The sequence below is a fragment of the Homalodisca vitripennis genome, chromosome 1, assembly GCF_021130785.1.
Source record: "Homalodisca vitripennis isolate AUS2020 chromosome 1, UT_GWSS_2.1, whole genome shotgun sequence".
NCBI lineage: Eukaryota > Metazoa > Arthropoda > Insecta > Hemiptera > Cicadellidae > Homalodisca > Homalodisca vitripennis.
Genome location: NC_060207.1, coordinates 20,885,549 through 20,909,488, shown reverse-complemented (window position 1 = coordinate 20,909,488; position 23,940 = coordinate 20,885,549). Strand labels below are relative to the sequence as shown.

At 36.7% G+C, this 23,940-nt stretch overlaps 1 protein-coding gene across 1 annotated transcript in view; it reads left to right on the top strand.

The window, feature by feature from the left end:
• Positions 1-243: 243 nt before the first annotated feature.
• LOC124357928 (serine protease inhibitor dipetalogastin) overlaps positions 244-23,940 on the top strand; it is a 61,718-nt gene continuing 38,021 nt past the window's right edge. Inside the window, exon 1 of the mRNA XM_046810055.1 lies at positions 244-366. Within this exon, the coding sequence (XP_046666011.1) occupies positions 288-366 (79 nt within the window). The 5' untranslated portion in view covers positions 244-287. The remainder of the gene's footprint in view (positions 367-23,940) is intronic.

The window sequence follows — 23,940 nt, the reverse complement described above, 5'->3', positions numbered from 1 at the left end:
TTAACTTCAACTGCAAAAAAAAAAAAAAACTGCAATAGCGAGGAAGCCCGATCCACACAAATTGACCAACTACAAAAAATTGCATGCGTTTGTTCTTCTGAATCCGTTTTTACAATTACAAACCAATTTGCGGACGTACTGGGAGTGCAATAGGGGCATCGAACGTGCCTGGATGGAAAGGTAAGCGACCAAAGCGACCAACCAGTGAGCACTTTTTTCCCGTCTCCTAGTTAAGCGGTGGCGGCGAGTAGAGCGGTGTGTCAGTCTCTCGCGCGCCGGGCACAGAGATGCATGCTCCCGCTCATCCTATCAGTGTCGTTGTGGTGGTCCTCCTCGGCGTCCTAGCGACCTCCATCTTCTTCGATGGTCAGTAATATTTAGGAAATAATGTCACCTTACAGGTAGCCAATCAAATAAATATTCTTCGTGAAATAATTTTCCACAAAAGTATTTTTAATCCATGATATTTGCAAAACATTCTTTAAATAAATACTAAATACATTCATAACAATTTAAGATTGAATTCGTTTTTGATCAAATGAAGAGTTGAGAAAGATTAATAATAATAATAAGTATTTTATTGCGTAAACAATGTACAAAATTGTACTGCTATTGTCAGTGTTATGTGTCAACTAAAATTTACCATTCATTCACGACAATTGGACTCATTCATACATACATTAGTTTCCATTTTTAATCTCGTTCATTTGAATTTGTTCACTATAGCCGCAGTGTCAGTCAGCCAATTCAGCGGTCTCCCAATCGTGTGTTAAAAATTCGTCTGTATTATAAAATGCTGCTCGGATTAAGGCTGATTTCAGACGAGCTTTAAATGCCTTGGGCATATTTGAACTTTTAATGGAATTTGGCAATCTGTTGAGAAATTGAGCGCCTGCCTGTGAAGGCGTTCATGAACTACCACCCTGTGTCTCGTAGTGCGGTAATTGTCCCTGTCTCTGGTTTCACAAGAGTGTAAATTACTACTTCTTAAATGTTCGCATTTGTACTTAAAAAAGAGACAAACTTCCAAAAAGTAGAGGCAGGGAAGTGTCAACAGCTGCACATTTTTAAATACTAGCCTACACGACTCTCTCCATTGCAATCTTGCAATTATTCTGCTTTTTTTAATGGAAAACAATCTGGAAAAGTTCGTGTTTGTGCAACCTCCCCACAAAACTAATCCATAGAAAAGGTATGGGTAGAATACTGATAACCTCAAGCAATTAGGCGCATCTTCAAAGTTGCTCGAAAAGCGTTTTTAGATGAAGATGAATCGAGGCGGGACGCTCCAACACCAAAGACATTTCGCAAGACATTCCCAAAGGATCAATGTCAAAAGTTACAGTGACATCATTAGCATAAGCCGATCTCGCGTCTAGATAATTATGAAGAGTGGGTTTATTTGATTTTTCCGCTTCGACTACAAATTTAAATACGCGTCCAAAAGAATTGAATAAGCTCACGTTATATTGCAATTCTACAAAATGTCCGAGAAGAAAAGTTCGTTGGAAACTGGAGAGGGAAACGTGACTATAAATCCTTAGAAATGTAGAAGGCAAAATTTGTAAAATCTTTGTTAAGGTTATTGTGTCAGCTTTGATATTTTCCAACTCAAGAAGTCATATCTTATTTTTCATAGTACCTTTTAAAAGAACAAGAATTTAAATTTTAAGCTTACTACAGTATTCCAAAATATCAATTTTATGTAGACTATTTAAAATAGTTTGCGTTTTGGCAATTGATTGATTTTTATAAAACGTAAAAATACAAGAGGAATTTGCGTAAGAATTTATTGTGCATCGAAAAATAAATTATTTTGCACTTTTTCCATTTATGAGTAACGATTTGTCTCTTATTGAAAATACTTGAATTAGAGTTATCGATGTAAACACTCTTGTATGCTTACAGTATTTGTTGGCACACACTCCAAGGTTGAAAACGTCAATTTTTGTCTGTATATCCGCAAGATACTCGAAAACGACGTGATCTTTACACTTTAAATTATGCACTATGCGTTAGCGAACATTTTTACATTTGTCTTATGAACGCGAAAATCACAGAATATATTTTAACATGTGATATTATTGGTGGATTAGTTAGGAAGACTTTCGTTACACCTTGTCAGGTCCGTCGATATTCTGTTGAATCAGTTTACTTCTATTCAATTGAATAATTTTTTTATTGTCATTAATTTAACAATTTTTTAGGTTGTATGACATACGTCATTAACCTTATTTTTCTGCCAATAAGCTTCGTCATGTATAAAGCATTTCAAGTTACACAAAAATAGGTAAAAAACTAAAAGATAAAAGTACAAAAATATGAAATGTATTCAATAAATTTTAACAATGATACACACATATTTTAAAATCTTTCACATCCACACAACGTCGCACACCGTTCACCTCCCCACATCTTTTGCCTTTGACAATGTCGGTTGATATGTTCCAGGATCTTACCCACGTAATAAAATGCGTTTGTCATTAAATATTCTTCCAACCTACTTTTTAATTTTGAATGATTTGTGTTGGATTTAATTTTTTGTAAATAGACAAGATAAGAGTTTAGTGACAATGCATGTCCATCTATGGGGTTTGATTGAGATAACATAACTCAGGGTCGGTATTTCTAAAATGAATTGATGTATAAATTTCAAAATTTCAATTTTTTTTTTTTAACCATCACTGAAGGTTCTGGAAAAATTACTCTTCTGTCTTTTCTGTCAGTCTACCTGTGTTCCTGCTGATCTATGAAGTTGAAATTTAGCAAATTCAGCGAAGCATGTTACGTGACATGTGGTACTAAGTACCTTGTAATATTTGCACTATTTATTTTATTCAACCTCACACGGTAGTGCTGTATATAGAGTATTAAAATAACAAGTTCAGTGTTTATCACATATACATGGTATTTATTAGGTTTTGGTATACCATTTTGGCATTTTACCTGATCATGATTCCCTCTATCTAAAACTACTACGATCCGGATATATATTTGTATTTATGTATAGGCCTATACAGTGTGTTTGAAAAGTCCCGGAACAGTTTAGTAACTTTTAGCCATTTCTTGTAAAGCAATGAGGATTTGGTATATCAATATTACCTATAAAAATCCAACTTGTATGCGATTGTCAGGTCTGTATCTCATCAGGGGGAGAATCCGCAAGGTGTCAGAAGAGAAACTTAAACTAGAGCATAGGTCGAGATGAACATCAAATTGTCGCTCTAGTTGAAGATTTTCTTCTGACTCCTTGCGGGCCGTCCCTATATGAGATAAAAACCTGGAAATTGTATAACAAATTAGATTTTAATGGGTAATATTGATATACTGTCTCATTGCTTTACGATAAACGGTTAAACAATTAATTATTAACCGTCCCGGGACTTTTAAAGCACACTGTATATATTGGCTGATGCAATATAACGCAAATATGTAAAAACGATAACTGCCGTAATTTTTAAAATACCCCAATTAAACTTAGCAAAAGGTGGTTAATTGCAATAGCTCGGGTGAGTTCATTAGTCAGTCTTAATCGATAAAAAACTTGAAGATGGCGGTCATTCGCGTTAGAGCAAAAATTGTAACTCAACTAATTCCCAAGATCGACAAAAATACATACAAATTAGGTGATTATAAATAATGTCTATTCTTTAACTTTTGTTGATACCTCCTAAAGCTTTAATATAGCGGTCATTCAAAGTTTGGTAAAGAAATTGTTGTATAAGTTATTATGCATAATAGCGCGCAACATATGAGTGTTTAGAATTCTCAAGTCATTTACAATCGTGTCTGTCCTTACTTGTCTTTAGATAACCCGTTAGATTTCCAGGTAGAAGACGCACAGTGTGTTAATTAGTATGCAAACATTGCGGTAATAATTAATTGAGAACACGATGATCACCGTAGTTCTTAATAGATTAATACTAGACGGTACAGAGACAGTATTTATATATAGCGTGATTGGGTTCGTTATCCAGCCTTAACCAATAGAATGGTTGAATATGGCGGCCAATATCATTTACGCAACATTTTTATCCTGGGCGTTTCATATCATAGGTCAAAATATGGCATTTTAATCAAAATTTATTCCCATTTATTTTATTTTTCTTTTTTTTTGAAAACTCCTTAAGGTTTCCATATGATAGCCTTTTAAAGTTATAGAAATATTCATTTGAACCGTTATAAAGTTAAGTTTGCAAACATAATTTCAGATTAGTTGTAACTAAATCAATTCCCCGTTTTTACAAAGAAATGTGTATAGTTAAAACAATTTTGGTCTTGTAAGGTTTCAAGATTATGGAGTTTCTAAATGTTGGAAAGTGTTAAGATTATATTAACAAGTCAACATTGAGAGCTATTGTCCCATCAGTGTTGTGCAAATTAAACATCTAAATTATTAATGTTTCTTCAGTGCCGACATTTAGACATGGCGGCCACACGTGAAATTTACCCTTCTTCCTACTGAGACGGGTGGGACATGTTTATTCATTACGAGTATCTGATAGGTACTACTCAAGGGATGTTGCCCATTCGTAGGGTTGACCACAGTGCGCGGTAACGCCAAAGCTAATGTCGCAGCTCTGAAAGCTAATGCCGCAGCAACACCGAAGCTAATGTTGCAGCTCTGAAAGCTAATGCCGTAGCAACACCGAAGCTACTGTTGCGGCTCGCACTGATGTCGATGGCATTCGTACAGATCCTCTACAGTTTTTATAAGTTACCTTCTCGTAATTTTAATTAGTACCACGCAAAAATTCGTGGTGATATTGAGATCTATACCGTTAAGAATATTCGTTTGTAAAAATGGTCTTTGATCACTGTCGATTCACCCTTATTCCCCTTGTTCGTTATAATCAGGTGGGCATTTTGTTCAATTCAGATTTCATTCCTAATATTTTGGGATTCATAATAATTTCCGGGCTAGAGTACGTGGTGCTAATCGCTATTTACAATATTTACCAGGAATATTTTGGAGGTCGATTTAGAGTGTTATCGGAGGTCACACAAAACCCAATATTTTCACCCTTTTTTAATATTGTTTCAATAATATAATAATGGTTTAAAAATATATTGCAGTGAACTGCAAGCTCGTTTTCTCTAAGAATGGTAATTTACTCACCAACATTGTATGATACCATTGTTCTAATCCATCAGCGTCCTCACGCTCAGTAAAGCTAGCGAATTCTTAAACGTCAAATAAAAAGTTGCTAAAAGTTTATTATTTCATACTAAGGCGTACTAGCCGATGCACTTGATGCTGTATCCTTGTGGTATACGAGGGAAACAGTATTTCAGTATTTATCGTATCGATTTCTACTGATAACTATGGATACTATGGATAAGTCAATCCGGTTCATTAATTTTGGCTGTTATTAGTGCGTTGTGAGAGATTCAAATTCACATGTATATGATGGATATGGAGAAACCAACGAATTATACTGTACATTCGTTGGGTGAAACATTTATTATTTATTTACGGTATACACCATTTTACAAACAAATGTTTAATACATGCTAAGCTATGACTATCACAGTACAAGAAAGAAACTTAGTATGTTTAATTTTACCAAAGAAGCCAAAAATTACTAATATTAGCAACATGTATATATATATAAAAATTAAATTATGTTAGACAAAAAAATAATAACAAAAATAACGAGCAAAAATAGTATATATCACTCAAACAAAGTATTATTATAGCAATCAGCGAACAATTTAAAAAGTGATAATATAAACTATTAAAAAACAAATTAGTCATCACGACAAAATGTTAGTGCCAAATTCGGTTTAAATTAGAGAATCTAGAGGCAATTAAATTTTGACAGGAAGATCTCGTGGTCATTACAGCAGTGTTTTGTTGTTTTTTTTGTATGTGTTTTTTTTCTGAATTCGTTTTCGTTTCAAGGCGGGTGCAGACTGGCATTTCCGGATGTGTCTCACATACGCTCTAGTTCGATGGACGAATCTTGTAAATGTTGTTGTATTCAATCAATTTCTTCTCTACTTACAAATATGAATAATGGAATGTTGAATTTATTTTTTACATACCCAGAAAATACATAGAAGTGGACATATAGGCCCATACACAACATAACGTAAATAAACGTATTGCTACTCTTTGAACCTAAGCTTATAAGTTGTCCAGGTTTTTTCATTTAAGCAGTGTGATTTCTTTAATGATTTTTATGATTCCTTTCAAGATTATTAAGAACGTTTCCATCGAGAATGTGGTAACCCTCAGGTATGGGACGTTCAACTTCACACCGTACCAATACCGGTAAAACCGGTTGTCCCATAAATCCCATTAGCGCATCAGAGATAATTTTAATAATTAATTAATATAATTAATACCACCGTGTGGTTGGTCTTGATGAATTTCAAACTAATTTTCATCCTAAAATGTGGTGTGGAGCTCAACTAAAATGTTTTAAAATTAGTACAAATTGAGTAAAACTTCAAATTAAATGTCTTCAACGACACTAAGAAATACATTAACTTCTGCCTAATGTATCCGCAAAGAAGAATGAGATTGAAGACATGTAAAATTCCAACTACAATCGGACGCTGAATTGGGTGGAATCAACGTATAGAAGATATTTATTTCTACCAATCTTCGTTTATTGAAAAATTGATTTAATTTAAGAGAGATTTAAAACAGAAACCACAATAGAATTACTGCGAAAAGTTCGTCACTTCCCTCAAAAAAGTAGAATGTTGTAGGTGTGTTGTAGTATTGTAATGTTATAGATATATAACACGTATTTTTATTTCATACTTATTATAAATAAATTATTTATAAAATTGTCGATTCACTGAGTTAAATTTGAGTCTACAAAAATTTCTTTCGCAATTCGAATATGGCTTTCATTTTTAGAAATTCGATACATTTGTGAGCGGCAAAATATAAAAGAGTTGTTCTATTGAATCTTAATGTGGAAGTTTACAGAAGTTTCAGCTACTAAATTAGAATTATCATTAGGAATTTTCAACCTATTTATAAAGTGATTAAAGCTTAGTCTCAGACATTGAAATATAGGGTTTTCTTTAGTGAAACGTAAATATTGTCGTACTGGATTGTGTGCTCACCATGTTGGCTGCACATATGATATTTTACACTCTGAATAATTAGAGGTGTAAAAGGTGGCGTCTTGTCTGACAGTAAATTAAGGGTTGGCTTACGTCATCAAGCCTCGTAAAGATGTCCAGTTCTCATTTCGGTGGTGAAGCGGTGTAGATTGGCAATGGAAACTGCACTCTGGCAATTTAACAATTGACAATATTTTTGTGATTTGAATCAGTGTAACACTTGTAGGACTCCTCTAGTTGTCATCAATGGTAATTGGCCTATAAATTGTTACCATTGGCTTATAAAGCCGTCGTTGAACTTATCTTATGGTATAGGTCCACATTGTCACCCGATACAATCGCCCTCCCTGTAAATTCACTTCTGGAAATTTTTGCCTTAAATTGAAAATGTTTCCTTATAAATTTATTAAAGTGAAGATATAAATAAGAAGGGCCTAAACATGGAGATTATTTCAACATACATAGCCTGTTTTCATTCACAATAAAACGTTATGTAGACAAGCTTTGAAATGTGCAAATAAACTAGACTATTTGCAACTAACATGGAAATATATCGTTATTTGCCAATGCATACTGTTACATAAAATAGTTTCTTAGCATTGTTGTTTGTTTGTGCTATTTTACAGTAATTAACAATGTAATGTTAAATTGTAAATAATCATGAGGTACAGAATTTCACCTAATTAGACCATCTCTAATGTAGGGAACTGTTTACAGCAACCGGATAGAAAATGTAATCCCACTATAAAATGAATAGAGGGTGGTGTCACTACTTCAAGTAAATGGAAGTACTAAAAGAGGAAAGGTGGATAGTTCAGGGAACTAACAGGCTATAAACGGACGCCATCCGCATCAGTAGCCATGGTTGCAAAAAGATTTCACCAACAGCAATCAATGAGTTCTTTTTCAATGCCGTGTCGCTCTCCACATCCGGTCTGGGTGGTCAGAGGAATGCCTCGCTTTCCTCTTTGGGAAGCCAAGAGCATTCGAAAGCATGATGCCAAATAGCTAGCCTGGTTGCCAAAACCTTACCTACCATTTATAGCGATCTATCCTCTTGTTATAAAGTACGAGTCATCTGGTTATGTTTATAAAGATAATAAAGCAATCCTTATAGAGTGTGTCAAAACATGAAATTAAAATTCCAGAACGAAGGATAATAAAGAATACTGTGCCTAGCTTTGAATATTATATTAAAACGTCCCAGCACTGGTTTAATAATATCGTCCCACTGGAATTATTTATATTGATTCTTACAAATGTTTAAATTCATCTAAATAACCTAAGGAAATTATTTATATTGATTCTTACAAATGTTTAAATTTATCTAAATAACCTAAGGAAATTATTTATATTGATTCTTACAAATGTTTAAATTCATCTAAATAACCAAACCTAACTTAACCTGACCTAGTCTAGCCTAGCCTAACCTAACCTTACATAACGTAACATAACCTAACCTAACCTAACCTAACCTAATCTAACCTAACCTAACCTAACCTACGAAATTGTAATGTTTTACGTCTGAGAATACCCATTCCACCTTAGTATAAAACGTAAATATTTGCGTCTTAATGTTTTTCCGTCTTACCTAGAGCATATAAAAATGTATTTTAAGTTCCAAAATGTCTTATATATCAGGAGGTGTGGTGTTTCAGAATTTCCAAGGCCAGTACAAATAATTGCCAAGAAATGATGATATAATTTGTCAACTTAGAGTGGAAGTAAGTACTGCTAAGTGTGAATGTTACGTCAGTATTATAGTTACATAAATGTAATATTACTTAATACTATTAGTGTCTTTTAATTGAAGTTTGTTTTTGACGATGAAAGGATTGGGAAGAAAGCAGGATTTTCCGAACATTGGCCATTGTTCAGTGATACAACACAATCAGTAACACTACATTTCGAGATCTGCTATCTGAACTCTTCTTCAGGTAAATGGCTAAACTAATGCATGATTAAAATCTAGGATAAAGTAAACAAAACGTACCAGAGCGTTACGATCCGCATAAGCCAGGACAACAACGGTCATGTTGTATGTCTATTCCATGCACACTAACTCTAAAACATGCACTTAATAAAAACTAAACTGTACTTATTAAAACTGAAATAAAGAGTACAGGTCACAACAGGTCTGCACTCATCGGCTAACCAAATAGACACACAACATGACTGCTGTAAACTTAATAAAAACTAAACTGTACTTATTAAAACTTAAATAAAGACTACAGGTCACAACAGGTCTGCAATCATCGGCTAACCAAATAGACACACAACATGACTACTGTTGTTCCTGACTTATGCGTGTCACAACGCTCTGGTACGTTTTATTTACTTTAACATAGATTTTAGTCATATATTAGTTTACCCATTTATATGAAGAGCAGTAGAGACATTGTTGGCGAGGTCAAAAATCATCTGGGTTTCGAGTGGCCACAGGAGTAAGTAAGTATTTATATGAAGAAGAGATCGGATTTCAGATCTCGAAACAGTGTTGCTGATTATATTATATCACTGAACGATGGCAAATGTCCGGAAAACCCCCTGTTTCCTTCACTATTAGTGTATTGTTCAATAAGCATATATTAAAGGGGACTTGTTTTACCAAAACGCAACTAATAACATCTAAACATTTGTATAGTTGTAAAAATAACGGATTTATTTTCGTGGAATGCACCAGGTGCAATGTACAAATCCACGTTCTATTTTGACAGTAATAAACGAACACTGAATCATAATAACTCTGTCAATTAAAAAAGAGTTACCTCACTTCAGTTGGCTCTAAATTAATTTTCAACTTAACTTATTTTACAAATAGCGTAGTTTATTCCTCAGTCGACCCAAAGAAGTTTTATTTTCTTAATAGTACATTTTTGCATCACAAGATTATTTGAATACATTATATTGAAATCAGAAATACTTACTGCACTTAACAAGTCTCATAAATAATTAAATTTTAACAATTAATTAGAAACTTTTTAAACTTTTTATGTTTTGCTGTAGTGTGCGATGCTTCATAGGAATTTCTATAACTAACGTAGATTACACTCACGGTCGACTCAGAAATTCTTGTAGTAATAAAATTGTAATCAGTGTAAATATAGTTTTATTTGTACCAGTTCATTAATGGTTTCATAAAGGCTGCGTTTTATTTTTCATAAAACCTAGAAACGTATTAAACACAGACAAAAAATACTTGCTTGGCAAGGAGAATTACATGCAATATTAATTAATACGAGCCAATTCGAACATGAATTATGTGGCACTACGATGCGGGAATTGTGTACTTTTACTTTGGACCATTGCCCTACGAAATACTATACTCTCGTAAAATCTACCATAAAACCTGAGGGTAATATAGGTTTGATGGCATGTAATAAACTGCGAGATAGTGATTTATGTTGAGCTAAGAACAGGCAACTCGGTTTAACACTTAATTCGAGCCATTCAGATATCTGATCATATGAGTTGTATTGGAACGGTAGATTGCACAAGCGCAGTAGAGCTAATGGCTAATGGCTCACTCACTCTAATGCGATCGAGAGCACGATATGTTCAATCTCCCATTGTGCACTAACGCGAAGTCCCTACCTTTCGGCCAGGAAGCATCACTTGCTTGTGAACATGAACATGGGAAGTGTAGTTTCACTTATCACATTATATTCAACAAAAAAGTAAAAGCTATTAGTATTTATCTAATGGTTTTCATAACTGTTACTATGGTAAATGTACTAGTTAGTTATCATATTATATAATAAATGTTATATTTCGCAGTAGTAGTTATTCTTACGCAAGTGGACATTTTCTAAAGAAAAACGTAGTATCTCGTACGAAATAAAATGTATGAACAATTTGTTCTAGGAATGTGCAATGTTATTGACCCAAATTGCTGAAGGCTCTACTAAAGATGCTGTTTAGATGTTTCTCAACATGTTTAAATTAGTGTTTAAACTAAAGCCCATACGTACCATCAGTCAACAGTAACATCCGCCAACTATAGTTTCTAGGTTTGGCCGTAAGCAAGAACGTAGCCAGAAAAATGTTGTGGGGTCCAGACGCCGTATTTTCCCGTAGTGGACATAGGTAAATCCCCATTTTGTTCCTTACAAAGTTCTTGACTCGTTTTGTTGTTGTTGTTTTTGTTTCAGAAGTACATGTCAGTAATACTGAATTAATTAAACAATAATAATCGTTTACTAAAAAAATAATTGAAAAAATTTTAAAATTTTGGGGGTGGTCTGCACCCCTTGGACCCCCTCGTTGGCTACGTCCTTGGCTGTAAGGTGGTACTGTGAAGAGTGTGAGATTTCTGTGATGTACCTATTCTGTAGTTTAAATGTTTCTTTCAATGATCGTCACTTCCCGAAACGAAGTTCGAATCACTTATTGTTGGAATATTAATGAAACATTCCCAAGACACATTGTCGCTATCGGTTTGGATGACGCCTATCGTTATCAGTGGCCGATCTATGCAAATTGCGCCTAATGGTTGCCAGATTCCCACGTGTCTATGGGGAAGTGGGCCAATAGAATCGCTCGCGGCGTGGCTTCAGTTCACACACACAGTCAGCCTGCACTTTCTACCCAACCGACCGCTTAGCGGCGCAGCTCAGTCACCGGCTTCCTTCATTAGAGCGCGCTTCTGCGGTTAGTTAGCCTCTTTACTGACAGTCCGCAGATGTGTCCGGCGACTACACGGTGGTCTCTTGGGGTCAAAGTCCATTTTTAGTATCCGCGACTGTACCGGACACGTGCTTACATCAACTCTAGCCTTTCTGTAAGGTTGTTAACACCTTGGCTGCTACAACAGAATCAAGACGTACAGTTATGTAGGAAGCAATGCCATAAGTATATAAACGATATACCGGTGATATGCAAGTACTGATCACCCCGAGTTGACTAGTATCTCGCCAGTAGCTTCTGTCAGGGATGGAGAAGGTGCAGCCAGTGGTCATGATCGCCCACCAATGTGATTATGAAGGCGATGCACCTTGCAACTTCCAACGCACTCCTTCTCGGGGAAACCAGGGCATCTTGTATGATGACATGAGACTCTCGTTGCATCTGGTTTATCAAGGGAGTCTAGGGTAAGGTTATGGCTCTCCAAACGAGAGGTCGTAGGTTCGATTCCCCGGAAGGTAAAGATACATATCGGGCCGTTCTACCTTAAAAAAAATTTTCGTAGATTCAATTAAAAATTGTATAAATAGCAGAACAATATCCTAATCATGTCTATTAAAGGTTTAAGTACAATTTGAAAGTTTAGCATTATTAATATTGTTCCTAAGTTTAAAGTTTTTGGCCTTCTTAAGAATAAGTAAAATTTCATTAAAACCAAAGTAAAAGTAAAATGCCTTCAATATAAATAAACCATAACCTGTTAAACATAAATCGTCTAGTATTATGTGTTTACAATATAACTATAAATAAAGAAAAACATTATAAACTTTATAAACCTTATTTATGAATCACCTCAAAATGAATTACTTTGAAATTGTAATGTATATAATCACTAAAAAGATTTTGTCATTGTTTAATATGATTGTTATAAGAAACAAGGTAAGTTTAGTATGTTTTAAAAGATTTAGCTACTAGGAGGATATTCTTTACCTACTTTTAGTTCTATATTAGTTTTTTTTATTGTACACACACATTTTAAAACGTCGGAACTATAGAAAACATTGTATTTATGTTTATTATTTGTTTTTGTGTCACAATGTGATAAGTATTTAACCCAACTTGCAAAACTATGACTGAAATAGTTTTAGAGTTATTATTTTTAAATGAAAACACAAACACTCGTAATACGATTTGAGGTAACAGATCATAGGAACGTTTTAGTTTATTTCAACACACTTTGTCATATATTTAGGCCTTTTAGTATATTTTTCCAATATCCTTAATATTCAAAAACTCAAATAATAAAGATGCTTGATTATTTGGAAGATTTTAAAGTGATTGGTTATCTCAAAAATTCTCACTTTATCCACTTTGTTATTCGTTGTCAATGATCATAGACAGTGCCATAGAAATCTTCGCCTTGGTTGAAAAGAACACGTCAATCGGATCAACATTATAGTCGAGAGTCGAAATTGTCAATAATTCGGAACAATCGGATCAATTTCTTTGTGGTTTGAAATAAATATTTTATTGCAGATCCGTTGGTGCTCCGAGTATACTAGAGGTATGTAGAGTCTACGACATCTATCCACGAGTAGTTTGTGGCTACCAACAAACAGTGACGTACATAGGAAATAATTTTGAGGGGTTGACACACTGGGTTGTTCAGGAGGGGGCTTTTTAGCCCCCCCCCCCTTATATACGCCAATACAAACAAATTATGACGAGAGCGATTGATGAATCTCTCTGGTACTTGCCAGTGCAAGAGATGATGGTCACTCTGTCCGGGCAACAACATAACCTTGACGTTGCCGGAAACTCTCGCCCATCGGGTTGCCAGAGCGTACTTCCTTCACACTCCTTCGTCATGCGTGGGCGTGTAGTCCACGTTCTTCCCACGCAATGTTCCTTCGAACAATTAACAAAAATTATACCTTTCCATTTCATCCAACTCCAACCAAAGCGCTACTACTCCATCTCTACATTCCATATACTCGCGTGTACCTAATACGCGTACGTTACTCGAAAGAGTAATGGAATCACGGAAAAGAGCATAAATTAGAGCGATATAATTTATGAATCGAATCTGATTCTTTTCGGTGATAGCTGGCATAGAGTCGATGGTTGCGCGATAGTAAAAAAGAAAGACTAAATCGAACGCAGGCAGGTTTGAAATGGCGGTGTACAAAATTGATACCCAGAATAATTACATGAGATCGATTGTGCTGTCCAATTAAGGCTCATTTACAAAATCGTCGATCGCCACCCGTGGCTATGAAAGTTCTGTTTACTTTGAGAAGGAGCCGCTGCCGCCGGCAACTCGCCTCGCGCCGAGGATAATGAAGTGGCGAGGGAAGTCATATCCTCATCCGACATCCGTGTCAATCGGAAGCAAGGCTACTCGTCGTACCCGTCCTTACCCGTAGAGAAGGTAAAGGGGACACCGTCTCGCGGATGTTAACTGTACCTCACATAAAACCGGCCATTAACTAGCGATCTAATCTCGACACAATGCGCGGCCTCTCCGCCCGGTCCCGGTCTTGTGTGTGGTCGCGGTCCAGTCAGTGTTACGTCACGGTCACGGTCACGGTCCGGCTCCCGGTCACGACACTGGACATAGGCTAAACGAGCGTTTGATGCGCACCTCCAAAAAACGAATAGTTCCTGTGTGATATGGGTGACCTTTCGGTTGGCCCGATTGGACGGTTGTGAACGACTTCAGGTGCTAAGGCAAACAAAGCTATAAAGGAAGAGAAAACCATGAAGTGCGAACGATAAGGAAATAAACGACTGGGACTTTATGGTACAAATAACCACGTATCTTGATCAACCCACTCCAGATCGGTAACTGGATCTTAGTAGGTGTAAGCTCTATCGTTTAGGCGTACTATTCTACAAAATCCCGTGATAGATGATCATATATTATACATATTGGACTATTTTGTACAAGAATAGTACAATTAGTACTATGCTATGAGATTTTATTTTTAATAAGTTTCAATATGATGACAGGCATTTATTGTTCAGTTTGAAGTTGTAACTTTTACTATGAGGTTAGTGAATCAACGGAATATGCGCAGGAAAGGTGAGGTAATTTGGGAAGGAGGCGGGTTACAACATTCTGCCAAAGACAACATAAATATTAAAATAAAAGGAACTCTCTTTAAATAAGCCTAACATGCGTGAGTTTCAATGAACATTTTAAATGATAATTAACTGGATTGGTCGTTCCTATAGTGACACTTATTATTTTCTTGTCTGCATCCCTTTACTGCTTGAAGGAACTGAAAAAAGACTTGTTAGGGCGGCCAACGCTCAGATGAATTAACTGCTGAGTGTGGCGGACTATTTATTGTTTTGACCGCGCCTGCACTTGTTCTTTTTTGTGCAATTTTATCTAACCAGTTTCTTTACTCACCTCACCTCACAGGCAGTACAGTCTGACTAGAGAGCCAATTAGCATTGCACACGCACACAATCTGGTTGTTCTTGAAGTCGATAGAGAACTATTTATTGCGCAAGTACAAATGGCAAGTAGAATGGCGCTCGAAATGGGAGGACATGAAAAGGGTTAATTAAAATTGTAAACTATATTTTTCTAGCTACATAAATAAATAATAGTAATATCACCGTGAGTCAAGATAAACTGTATTTGATTCACCTTTCAGAGCATGTATTTGATTAGTTGATTAGCTTTAACATTTTTAAATGTGCCAGACGATTGGTTTTAGATGGTGTAATTAGTCTAATTACACTGGCTGGTATCAATGTATCTAAATCGGTTAAGGTGATCTTTTGTTTTTTACTTATATAATAAAACTTTTTATGGTACAACTTAATTCAAATTAAAGAACAAGGATGCCTCTTTTACATCGATTTCTCTCTTAGAGTAAATTTCTCTATCGATTTAAAGGAAAACAGGTTGTGCGCTTATACAATTTTAATTGGCTCGGATCCCCGACTAGTAGAGTTAAGAATGTATGATGCAACATCATCCCAATCCTCATATGCTAACAGTTTTGTCAATATAACGAACAGTTTTAGTACTACTATAAATAAGCTCATACCAGACACTAATTAAAACCGGTTGTTATCAATGTATCTAAATCGGTTAAGGTGATCTTTTGTTTTTTACTTATATAATAAAACTTTTTATGGTACAACTTAATTCAAATTAAAGAACAAGGATACCTCTTTTACATGCCTATTAAAGAACATCTGCCATCACCTTCTAATTTATTTAAGATATGTGTACTTATCTAAATAGTTTTGATTTGTCCGTAGAAAGCTGACAAACAAAAGACACCTCTGTGATTGACCTTTACTTTGAAGATGCATGTAATCGCAAGCCTATTTTTGGATGCAAAAGTGAAGGCCTGTGAAAGAAACAACTGCAGAGAAAGTACAGGTCGGGAAGGTGTCATTGCAGAACAAGACAGTTATAGAAGGATGTTACTAGAGAGTAAAGTGTTCCTACAGGGATATCGGAGGTCGGAGGTTAATTTCACCAATTGTTCTGGAGAAAGAAAGTTGACTTTTGTCTTTCTGATTGCTTTCTAACACTTCACCACTCCGTAATTGTTCGGTAATTACTATTGCTAACATTTGGAATCTCTTAGCTGCCATTTTGATAATTGCTATAGTTTTCCTTGAAAGTGAATATTATCATCAGACTCAGAATAGATGATCTCTATGGTCACTGGGTTTACATTAATTGACCTTATTAATTTTGACTGATTTGACCTGATTGGCTTGATTAGTTCTGTCATTGAGATGTTGATAAGACAACACCAGGTGGAAATACTCATCTCACATTTCAGCGTCTTATGAAACGTATACATATCTCCCCCAGGGTTGCAGCTTACACTCGATTCACCCCGGCGAGGTCTAAGAGGATTTCCGCCGCTGAAATCTTAGAATGCCGCGCGCGCCACAAGTATCTCTCTTGACCGAGGTGTACTTACAAGGTCTCCCGGGTCGGCTTGGCGGGTCACTAATCCATATCGATGTGGTAACATCTGTGTCCACGTTACAGTTATGTGCGCCGCCTAGCGGGAGTGTTGCGAGTTGGCGGGAACCACAACCGCTGACAGAAGGAATGTGGGAGACAATGGCAGCGATGTCAGTCCGGGATTTACTGTAACTAATTGTCTCGGTTGCGAAGTGAACCGGTTAAATGCAGGCACAGAACCGCTCTCGGTTGGCGCAAGTCCAAGATCGCGGGGCCAGGCTCGGCAGGGGTCGCCTTGTTATACAGTCCGATCTGTTACGTGCCACTTCGACTTGCAAACGTACAACGTGATTTCTGTGAATAATTCCCAGAATACCACCATGCATGCCTTGCCGTTATTTATGGCTTGTCTTATTTTAACGGCGAGCAAATATTTTCACCGTTCCCAAGAAACGCAAGGTGTGAATTTTCAGTATTGCAGGTGGCGTTCTTCACCATCTCAATCAAAATTCTGTAACAGTTTGAGAGGTACGGTTTCAGGAATGGTAAAGTGACGTAACCTTTGCACACCCGAAGGCCTCATCGTCTATGATTTATGACTTTAGATTGTAGGAAACAGGATTTTCCGGACATTTGCCATCGTTCAGTGAAACAAAAAATCAGTAACTTTACGTTTCGAGATCTGCAATCTGATCTCTTCTTCAGGAAAATAAATAAAGTAACACATAATTACAAATTAGGTTAAAATAAATAAATCATACCAGAGTGCTGTGACACGCCTAAGTCAGGATCCAAACATATACTGTGACACGCTCTGAGTCTAACTTAGGTTTGTTTAGTTATTTTCCTGAAGAAGAGATTAGATTGCAGATCTCGAAACGCAAAGGTACTGTGTTTCGTTTCACTGAACGATGGCAAATGTCCGGAAAGATCCTGTTTCCTTCACAATCCTTCCATCATCAAAAATAAACTTCAAACAAAGAATTTAGATTTCAGTTAGAGATTTTGATCAAATTCTGTTTGTAACCTTTAAATAATTTTATTAATACTTACAGTGCAGTGGTCCACGAGGAGGGACCACCTAAACCCCTAAAACCTAAAAAGGTGATTAGTCTCGAGTAGCACTGTTTTCCTAAACAGTCCCCACCGTAACGTTTTGGAGAAACGTGTAAAATAGTATTTTCGTAAACAGCATTAGGGCTAAACTCCAGGGCAACTGTTTTCTCACTTGACTCGGCCCCACTTAATGCACACGCACATGGCTATGTAAACAAGGTTGACAGGAGCGGCCCGAAGCCCTATTTGGAGACGCGTGAATGTGGATAAAAACTGAGAGGTTGACAAGCCTCGAATAAACTACAACACACGTGTCACACCATTCGTTAACGCGATCTCCCCCGCCAATGACTTTGACTCTTGTGGAATGTGGATACTTGGTACTCAGTTTATGAAAGAATTATCTGAAGACAGCCTACTTTTCCCTCAAGTCTGATATTGATATTTGTAGTCTTGTCATGGTACATGTTGAGATAACGTGATCTCCCCCGCCAATGACTTTGACTCGTGTGGATTGTGGATACTTAGTACTCAGTTTATGAAAGAATTATCTGGAGACAGCCTACTTTCCCCTCAGGTCTGATATTGATATTTGTAGTCTTGTCATGGTACATGTTGAGATAACGTGATCTCCCCCGCCAATGACTTTGACTTGTGTGGAATGTGGATACTTGGTACTCAGTTTATGAAAGAATTATCTGAAGACAGCCTACTTTTCCCTCAAGTCTGATATTGATATTTGGAGTCTTGTCATAGTACATGTTGGGATAACGTGATCTCCCCCGCCAATGACTTTGACTCGTGTGGATTGTGGATACTTAGTACTCAGTTTATGAAAGAATTATCTGGAGACAGCCTACTTTTCCCTCAGGTCTGATATTGATATTTGTAGTCTTGTCATGGTACATGTTGAGATAACGTGATCTCCCCCGCCAATGACTTTGACTTGTGTGGAATGTGGATACTTGGTACTCAGTTTATGAAAGAATTATCTGAAGACAGCCTACTTTTCCCTCAGGTCTGATATTGATATTTGTAGTCTTGTCATGGTACATGTTGAGATAACGTGATCTCCCCCGCCAATGACTTTGACTTGTGTGGAATGTAGATGCTTGATACTCAGTTTATGAAAGAATTATCTGAAGACAGCCTACTTTTCCCTTGATATTTGTAGTCTTGTCATGGTACAGGTTGAGATAACGTGATCTCCCCCGCCAATGACTTTGACTTGTGTGGAATGTGGATACTTGGTACTCAGTTTATGAAAGAATTATCTGAAGACAGCCTACTTTTCCCTCAAGTCTGATATTGATATTTGGAGTCTTGTCATAGTACATGTTGGGATAACGTGATCTCCCCCGCCAATGACTTTGACTCGTGTGGATTGTGGATACTTAGTACTCAGTTTATGAAAGAATTATCTGGAGAAAGCCAACTTTTCCCTCAAGTCTGATATTGATATTTGGAGTCTTGTCATAGTACATGTTGGGATAACGTGATCTCCCCCGCCAATGACTTTGACTCGTGTGGATTGTGGATACTTGGTACTCAGTTTATGAAATAATTATCTGGAAACAGCCTAATTTTCCCTCAGGTCTGATATTGTTATTTGTAATCTTGTTATAGTGCATGTTGGAATAACGTGATCTCCGCCGCCAATGACCGACTCTTGTGGAATGTGGATGATTGATACTCGGTTTATGAAAGAATTATCTGAAGACAGCCTACTTTCCCCTCAGGTCTGATATTGATATTTGTAGTCTTGTCATAGTACATGTTGGGATAACTGATCGACACCTCATTTAGATTGTCAGACAGGGCGTTAGATAAGATGACGTTACAGGATGTTTGACAGTGATATCGTCCTGTAAGAGATAGAGTTGGATTGACTTGACATATTGACCTTATAGTTTGTGTTCTCGTGTGATCCAAGATTGACTCTAGTAGTAGTTTCGAATAGTAACTCTTTAACTTTCCACGGAGTTCATTTTTCCTGCAGTATTGGTCCCCTTTGGGGAACCTGTAGTCATGATATTCTCATAGATCACAGTGCGAGTTTGATAGGGAGAACGTTCCAAGTAGTTCTTAGGGTAACTAGGAAGGCACAGATTTTACGATCCTCGTGAGGTGGTGAGACTATTATGAGGTCGTACCTAGAGTCGAAGGCAAAGGTTAAGAGGGGATTCGCGCTGGGAAATTTGAGTGAACGGAGAGAATTTAGCATAGTTAAGGCGAGGCGATGGTGAGCGATCCGACAGCTTTCACGAGCACTGTGACCTGCATACGACACGGCATGGTGAGAAAATTGACATTTAATGAGGGAATAACTCGACTTCCGGCTCTATTATGGTCCCATTAACCACCGAGGTTCACGCCGGGCCGGCCGAGGCCGCAGTCTGAGGAGTTAGGACTAATTGGTGTGTCCGACCTTCCTACACTCTCTCTTCTCTCACCATCGCTCATTTTTTAATTTCTCTTTCTCTGCCCTAGTAAAGAACTCGTTTCAATAGCCACGAGCTTTGGTGAATTTACAGTTCTAATTAAGAGAAAATCCCCGGAGCATTTGTCATCGAAGGCGTGGATTCGATTATGCCTATCAAGTTCTGCTAGCTCCTGTTCCAGTTCTGGTCTGGCTTACATTTGTCTAATAAATTGGCACTGCAAAAAGCTGCTATAAAAAGCGGAGTAAAAGGTTTAAAAAGTTCACATAAAGGTTTAGAAAAATAAATAACGTATTTGGTGGACTTTGATTTGTTATTCTTTCAGAAGTTTACGAGAGAAATACGTGTGCAGGACATTTAATATCCCCTCAAATATTTACCAAGGCGATGTTAAAAAAATGCTTAATTTTGCATATAACTCGCTTCTCTACAAAACATAGTTTTCTGTAAGTAGAATCATTCAAAATGCAAAGACTTCAGTTATAAAATGAAAGTAAAGTAAAGTAGTCTTATTTTACCAGGCGAAGTTAAGGCTAAGAAGCCCTCTCTAACACTTAACCTGAGGACCAACGGTTTAAAGGTGACTTCCGAACCACCACCAATGAATGGCCGGGCAGGCGGGCTGCTTGCAAGGATCGCTCAGCGGTCACCCATCCAAACAGCAGCAACGCTCGACGTTGCTTGATCCGGTTATCTTGCTATAACCGTTGTTCCAGCTACACTACGCCTTTGGTAATAATATTATATAATATTTAATTATTTTTTACTTTTTTGTTATAATATTGGTTTAGAGTCTATTAGTTGTTATCAAACCCCAACTAATAATTTCATTACACAGCTAAATTGGTTACTTTTTGTTTAAATATATTTATATATTAAATGTATTTTATTAGGAGTACGTTAAACTGCTATCGGATCGTTCTGAATTCTAAATCTTTAGAATATGAATTGAAATATTTTCAATGCAAAACTTAAATTTTTGTTATATCTACAGTAAAAATGTATACACAAACATCTTTGAATAGCCCAGAATTTAGTTCAAGCCCTGCTAAAACTGTAGAGAGTAAGTATACATAGAGGCTACTGCCCGCCAAATCGACATTGTGATGAACCTCACGTGGCGGTCGACCTTGCACCCAGCTCTAGCAGTTCACCTTGCCCCACCACGCCCTCCCCGCCGGCCTGTAATTTTAGCCGATCTGTAGTAGAGAGTATCATCACATGTGATGAATTTGTGATTACGTCTTACACAATCAAAACATAATCAATCTGCAATTCAGGCAGTTTTAGCCGATCTGTAGTATAGAGTGTCATCACATTTGATGAATTTGTGATTACGTCTTACACAATCAAAACACAATCAATCTGCAATTCAGGCAGTTTTAGCAGATCTGTAGTAGAGAGTGTCATCACATGTGATGCATTTGTGATTACGTCTTACACAATCAAAACATAATCAATCTGCAATTCAGCAGTTTTAGCCGATCTGTAGTATAGAGTGTCATCACATGTGATGCATTTGTGATTACGTCTTACACAATCAAAACATAATTAATTTGCAACTCAGGCAGTTTTAGCCGATCTGTAGTATAGAGCGCCATCACATTTGATGAATTTGTGAATACGTCTTATACAATCAAAACATAATCAATTTACAACTCAGTTAGTTTTTGGAATTTCAAACATTAATTAATGCATACAGAGACAAAAATATACAATAACACCTGTTTAATTAAAATGAACTGAAACATTGAAATTTGGATCTTCAGTATTATATAGTAAATCAGCTAATCAGGAGATTTATTGGTCATGCAAACTGGTACTAGCGAGACCGTCGAAGAAAAATACAACAAGTAGTATTGCATTTGCAAATACGAATAGTTTTTAATTTTCATCAGTACAAAATCCGAACTCGTGTCCCAATATCTTTCATGGACCAAGAGGACCGTATACCAAGTTTCAAGTCTCTAGGACCAGTGAGATCAAGATTACTTAGATATCAGGAGTATCAAATAGGCGGACAGACAGACGGCACGAATCTTTGAAGGACCTGTCGGGTCCTTTATATTTACGACAAACACGTTAAAATGTTTACATCATTTTGTGCATTAATTTCAATTTGCACAAGATAAACTCTCGGGCCCTATACTTTTTACATCATAATTTTGATAATTTGGCAAACTACACAATTTACTCTACTCACTATGTAAGGTACAAATTTTACTAGGCCTTGTGCTTACTATTTAAGGTAGAGTTTTACTAGTCCTGGTGCTCACTACGTAAGGTACAAATTTACTACTCCTGGTGCTCACTATGTAAGGTACAAATTTACTACTCCTGGTGCTCACTATGTAAGGTACAAATTTACTACTCCTGGTGCTCACTATGTAAGGTACGAATTTACTACTCCTGATGCTCACTATGTAAGGTACAAATTGTACTAGGCCTTGTGCTTACTATTTAAGGTAGAGTTTTACTAGTCCTGGTGCTCACTACGTAAGGTACAAATTTACTACTCCTGGTGCTCACTATGTAAGGTACAAATTTTACTAGGCCTTGTGCTCACTATGTAAGGTACGAATTTTACTAGTCCTTGTGCTCACTACGTAAGATACACATATATCAGTTTAGTTACTATCGTACATTACGGCAGGATTTGTTGGCCGGTTCCAGCATTCTTCGATGTATCCTTTACAATATCCTTCAATAGTGACGATCTACTGAACTCGACTGGTTAACTACCACAAGATGACTTGCAGGACTTCTCACACGTTGCCACAATAATGCGCTTCTCGCAGGACGTGGCGAGGAAGGGAGCTAATAACACGTCTGTGGTGTCAACAATGCATTCATTTTTACTCCTGTATCATTTTGTTAGATATTACCAGTACGATGCACAGTTATCGTGTAATAGTGATAAATATAATGTGACTGGAAAAGTGAATATAAAAAGGAGGCATTAAGTATATGTCAAATCATGTGAACCAAATTCAGTGTTCTAGCTAGTCTAATGTGACTGGTAAAGTAAATATGAAAGGAGTAATTTGGTATAAATCGTAATGTGAACCAAGATAAGTGTTCTAGCTAGTCTAATGTGACTGATAAAGTGAATATGGAAGGAGGCATTTGGTATACATCAAGTCATATGAACCAAGATCAGTGTTCTAGCTAGTCTGATGTGACTGGTAAAGTAAATATGGAAGGAAGCATTTGGTGGACGTCAAATCATGTGATCCAAGATCAATGTTCTAGCTAGTCTAATGTGACTGACAAAGTGAATATGGAAGGAGGCATTTGATGAAAGTCTAATCATGTGATCCAAGATCAATGTTCTAGCTAGTCTAATGTGACTGACAAAGTGAATATTGAAAGGAGGCATCTGATGGAAGTCTAATTATGTGATCCAAGATCAATGTTCTAGCTGGTCTAATGTGATTGACAAAGTGAATATGGAAGGAGGCATTTGATAAAAGTCTAATCATGTGATCCAAGATCAATGTTCTAGCTAGTCTAATGTGACTGACAAAGTGAATATGGAAGGAGGCATTTGATGAAAGTCAAATCATGTGATCCAAGATCAATGTTCTAGCTAGTCTAATGTGACTGACAAAGTGAATATGGAAGGAGGCATTTGATGAAAGTCTAATCATGTGATCCAAGATCAATGTTCTAGCTAGTCTAATGTGACTGACAAAGTGAATATGGAAGGAGGCATTTGATGAAAGTCTAATCATGTGATCCAAGATCAATGTTCTAGCTAGTCTAATGTGACTGACAAAGTGA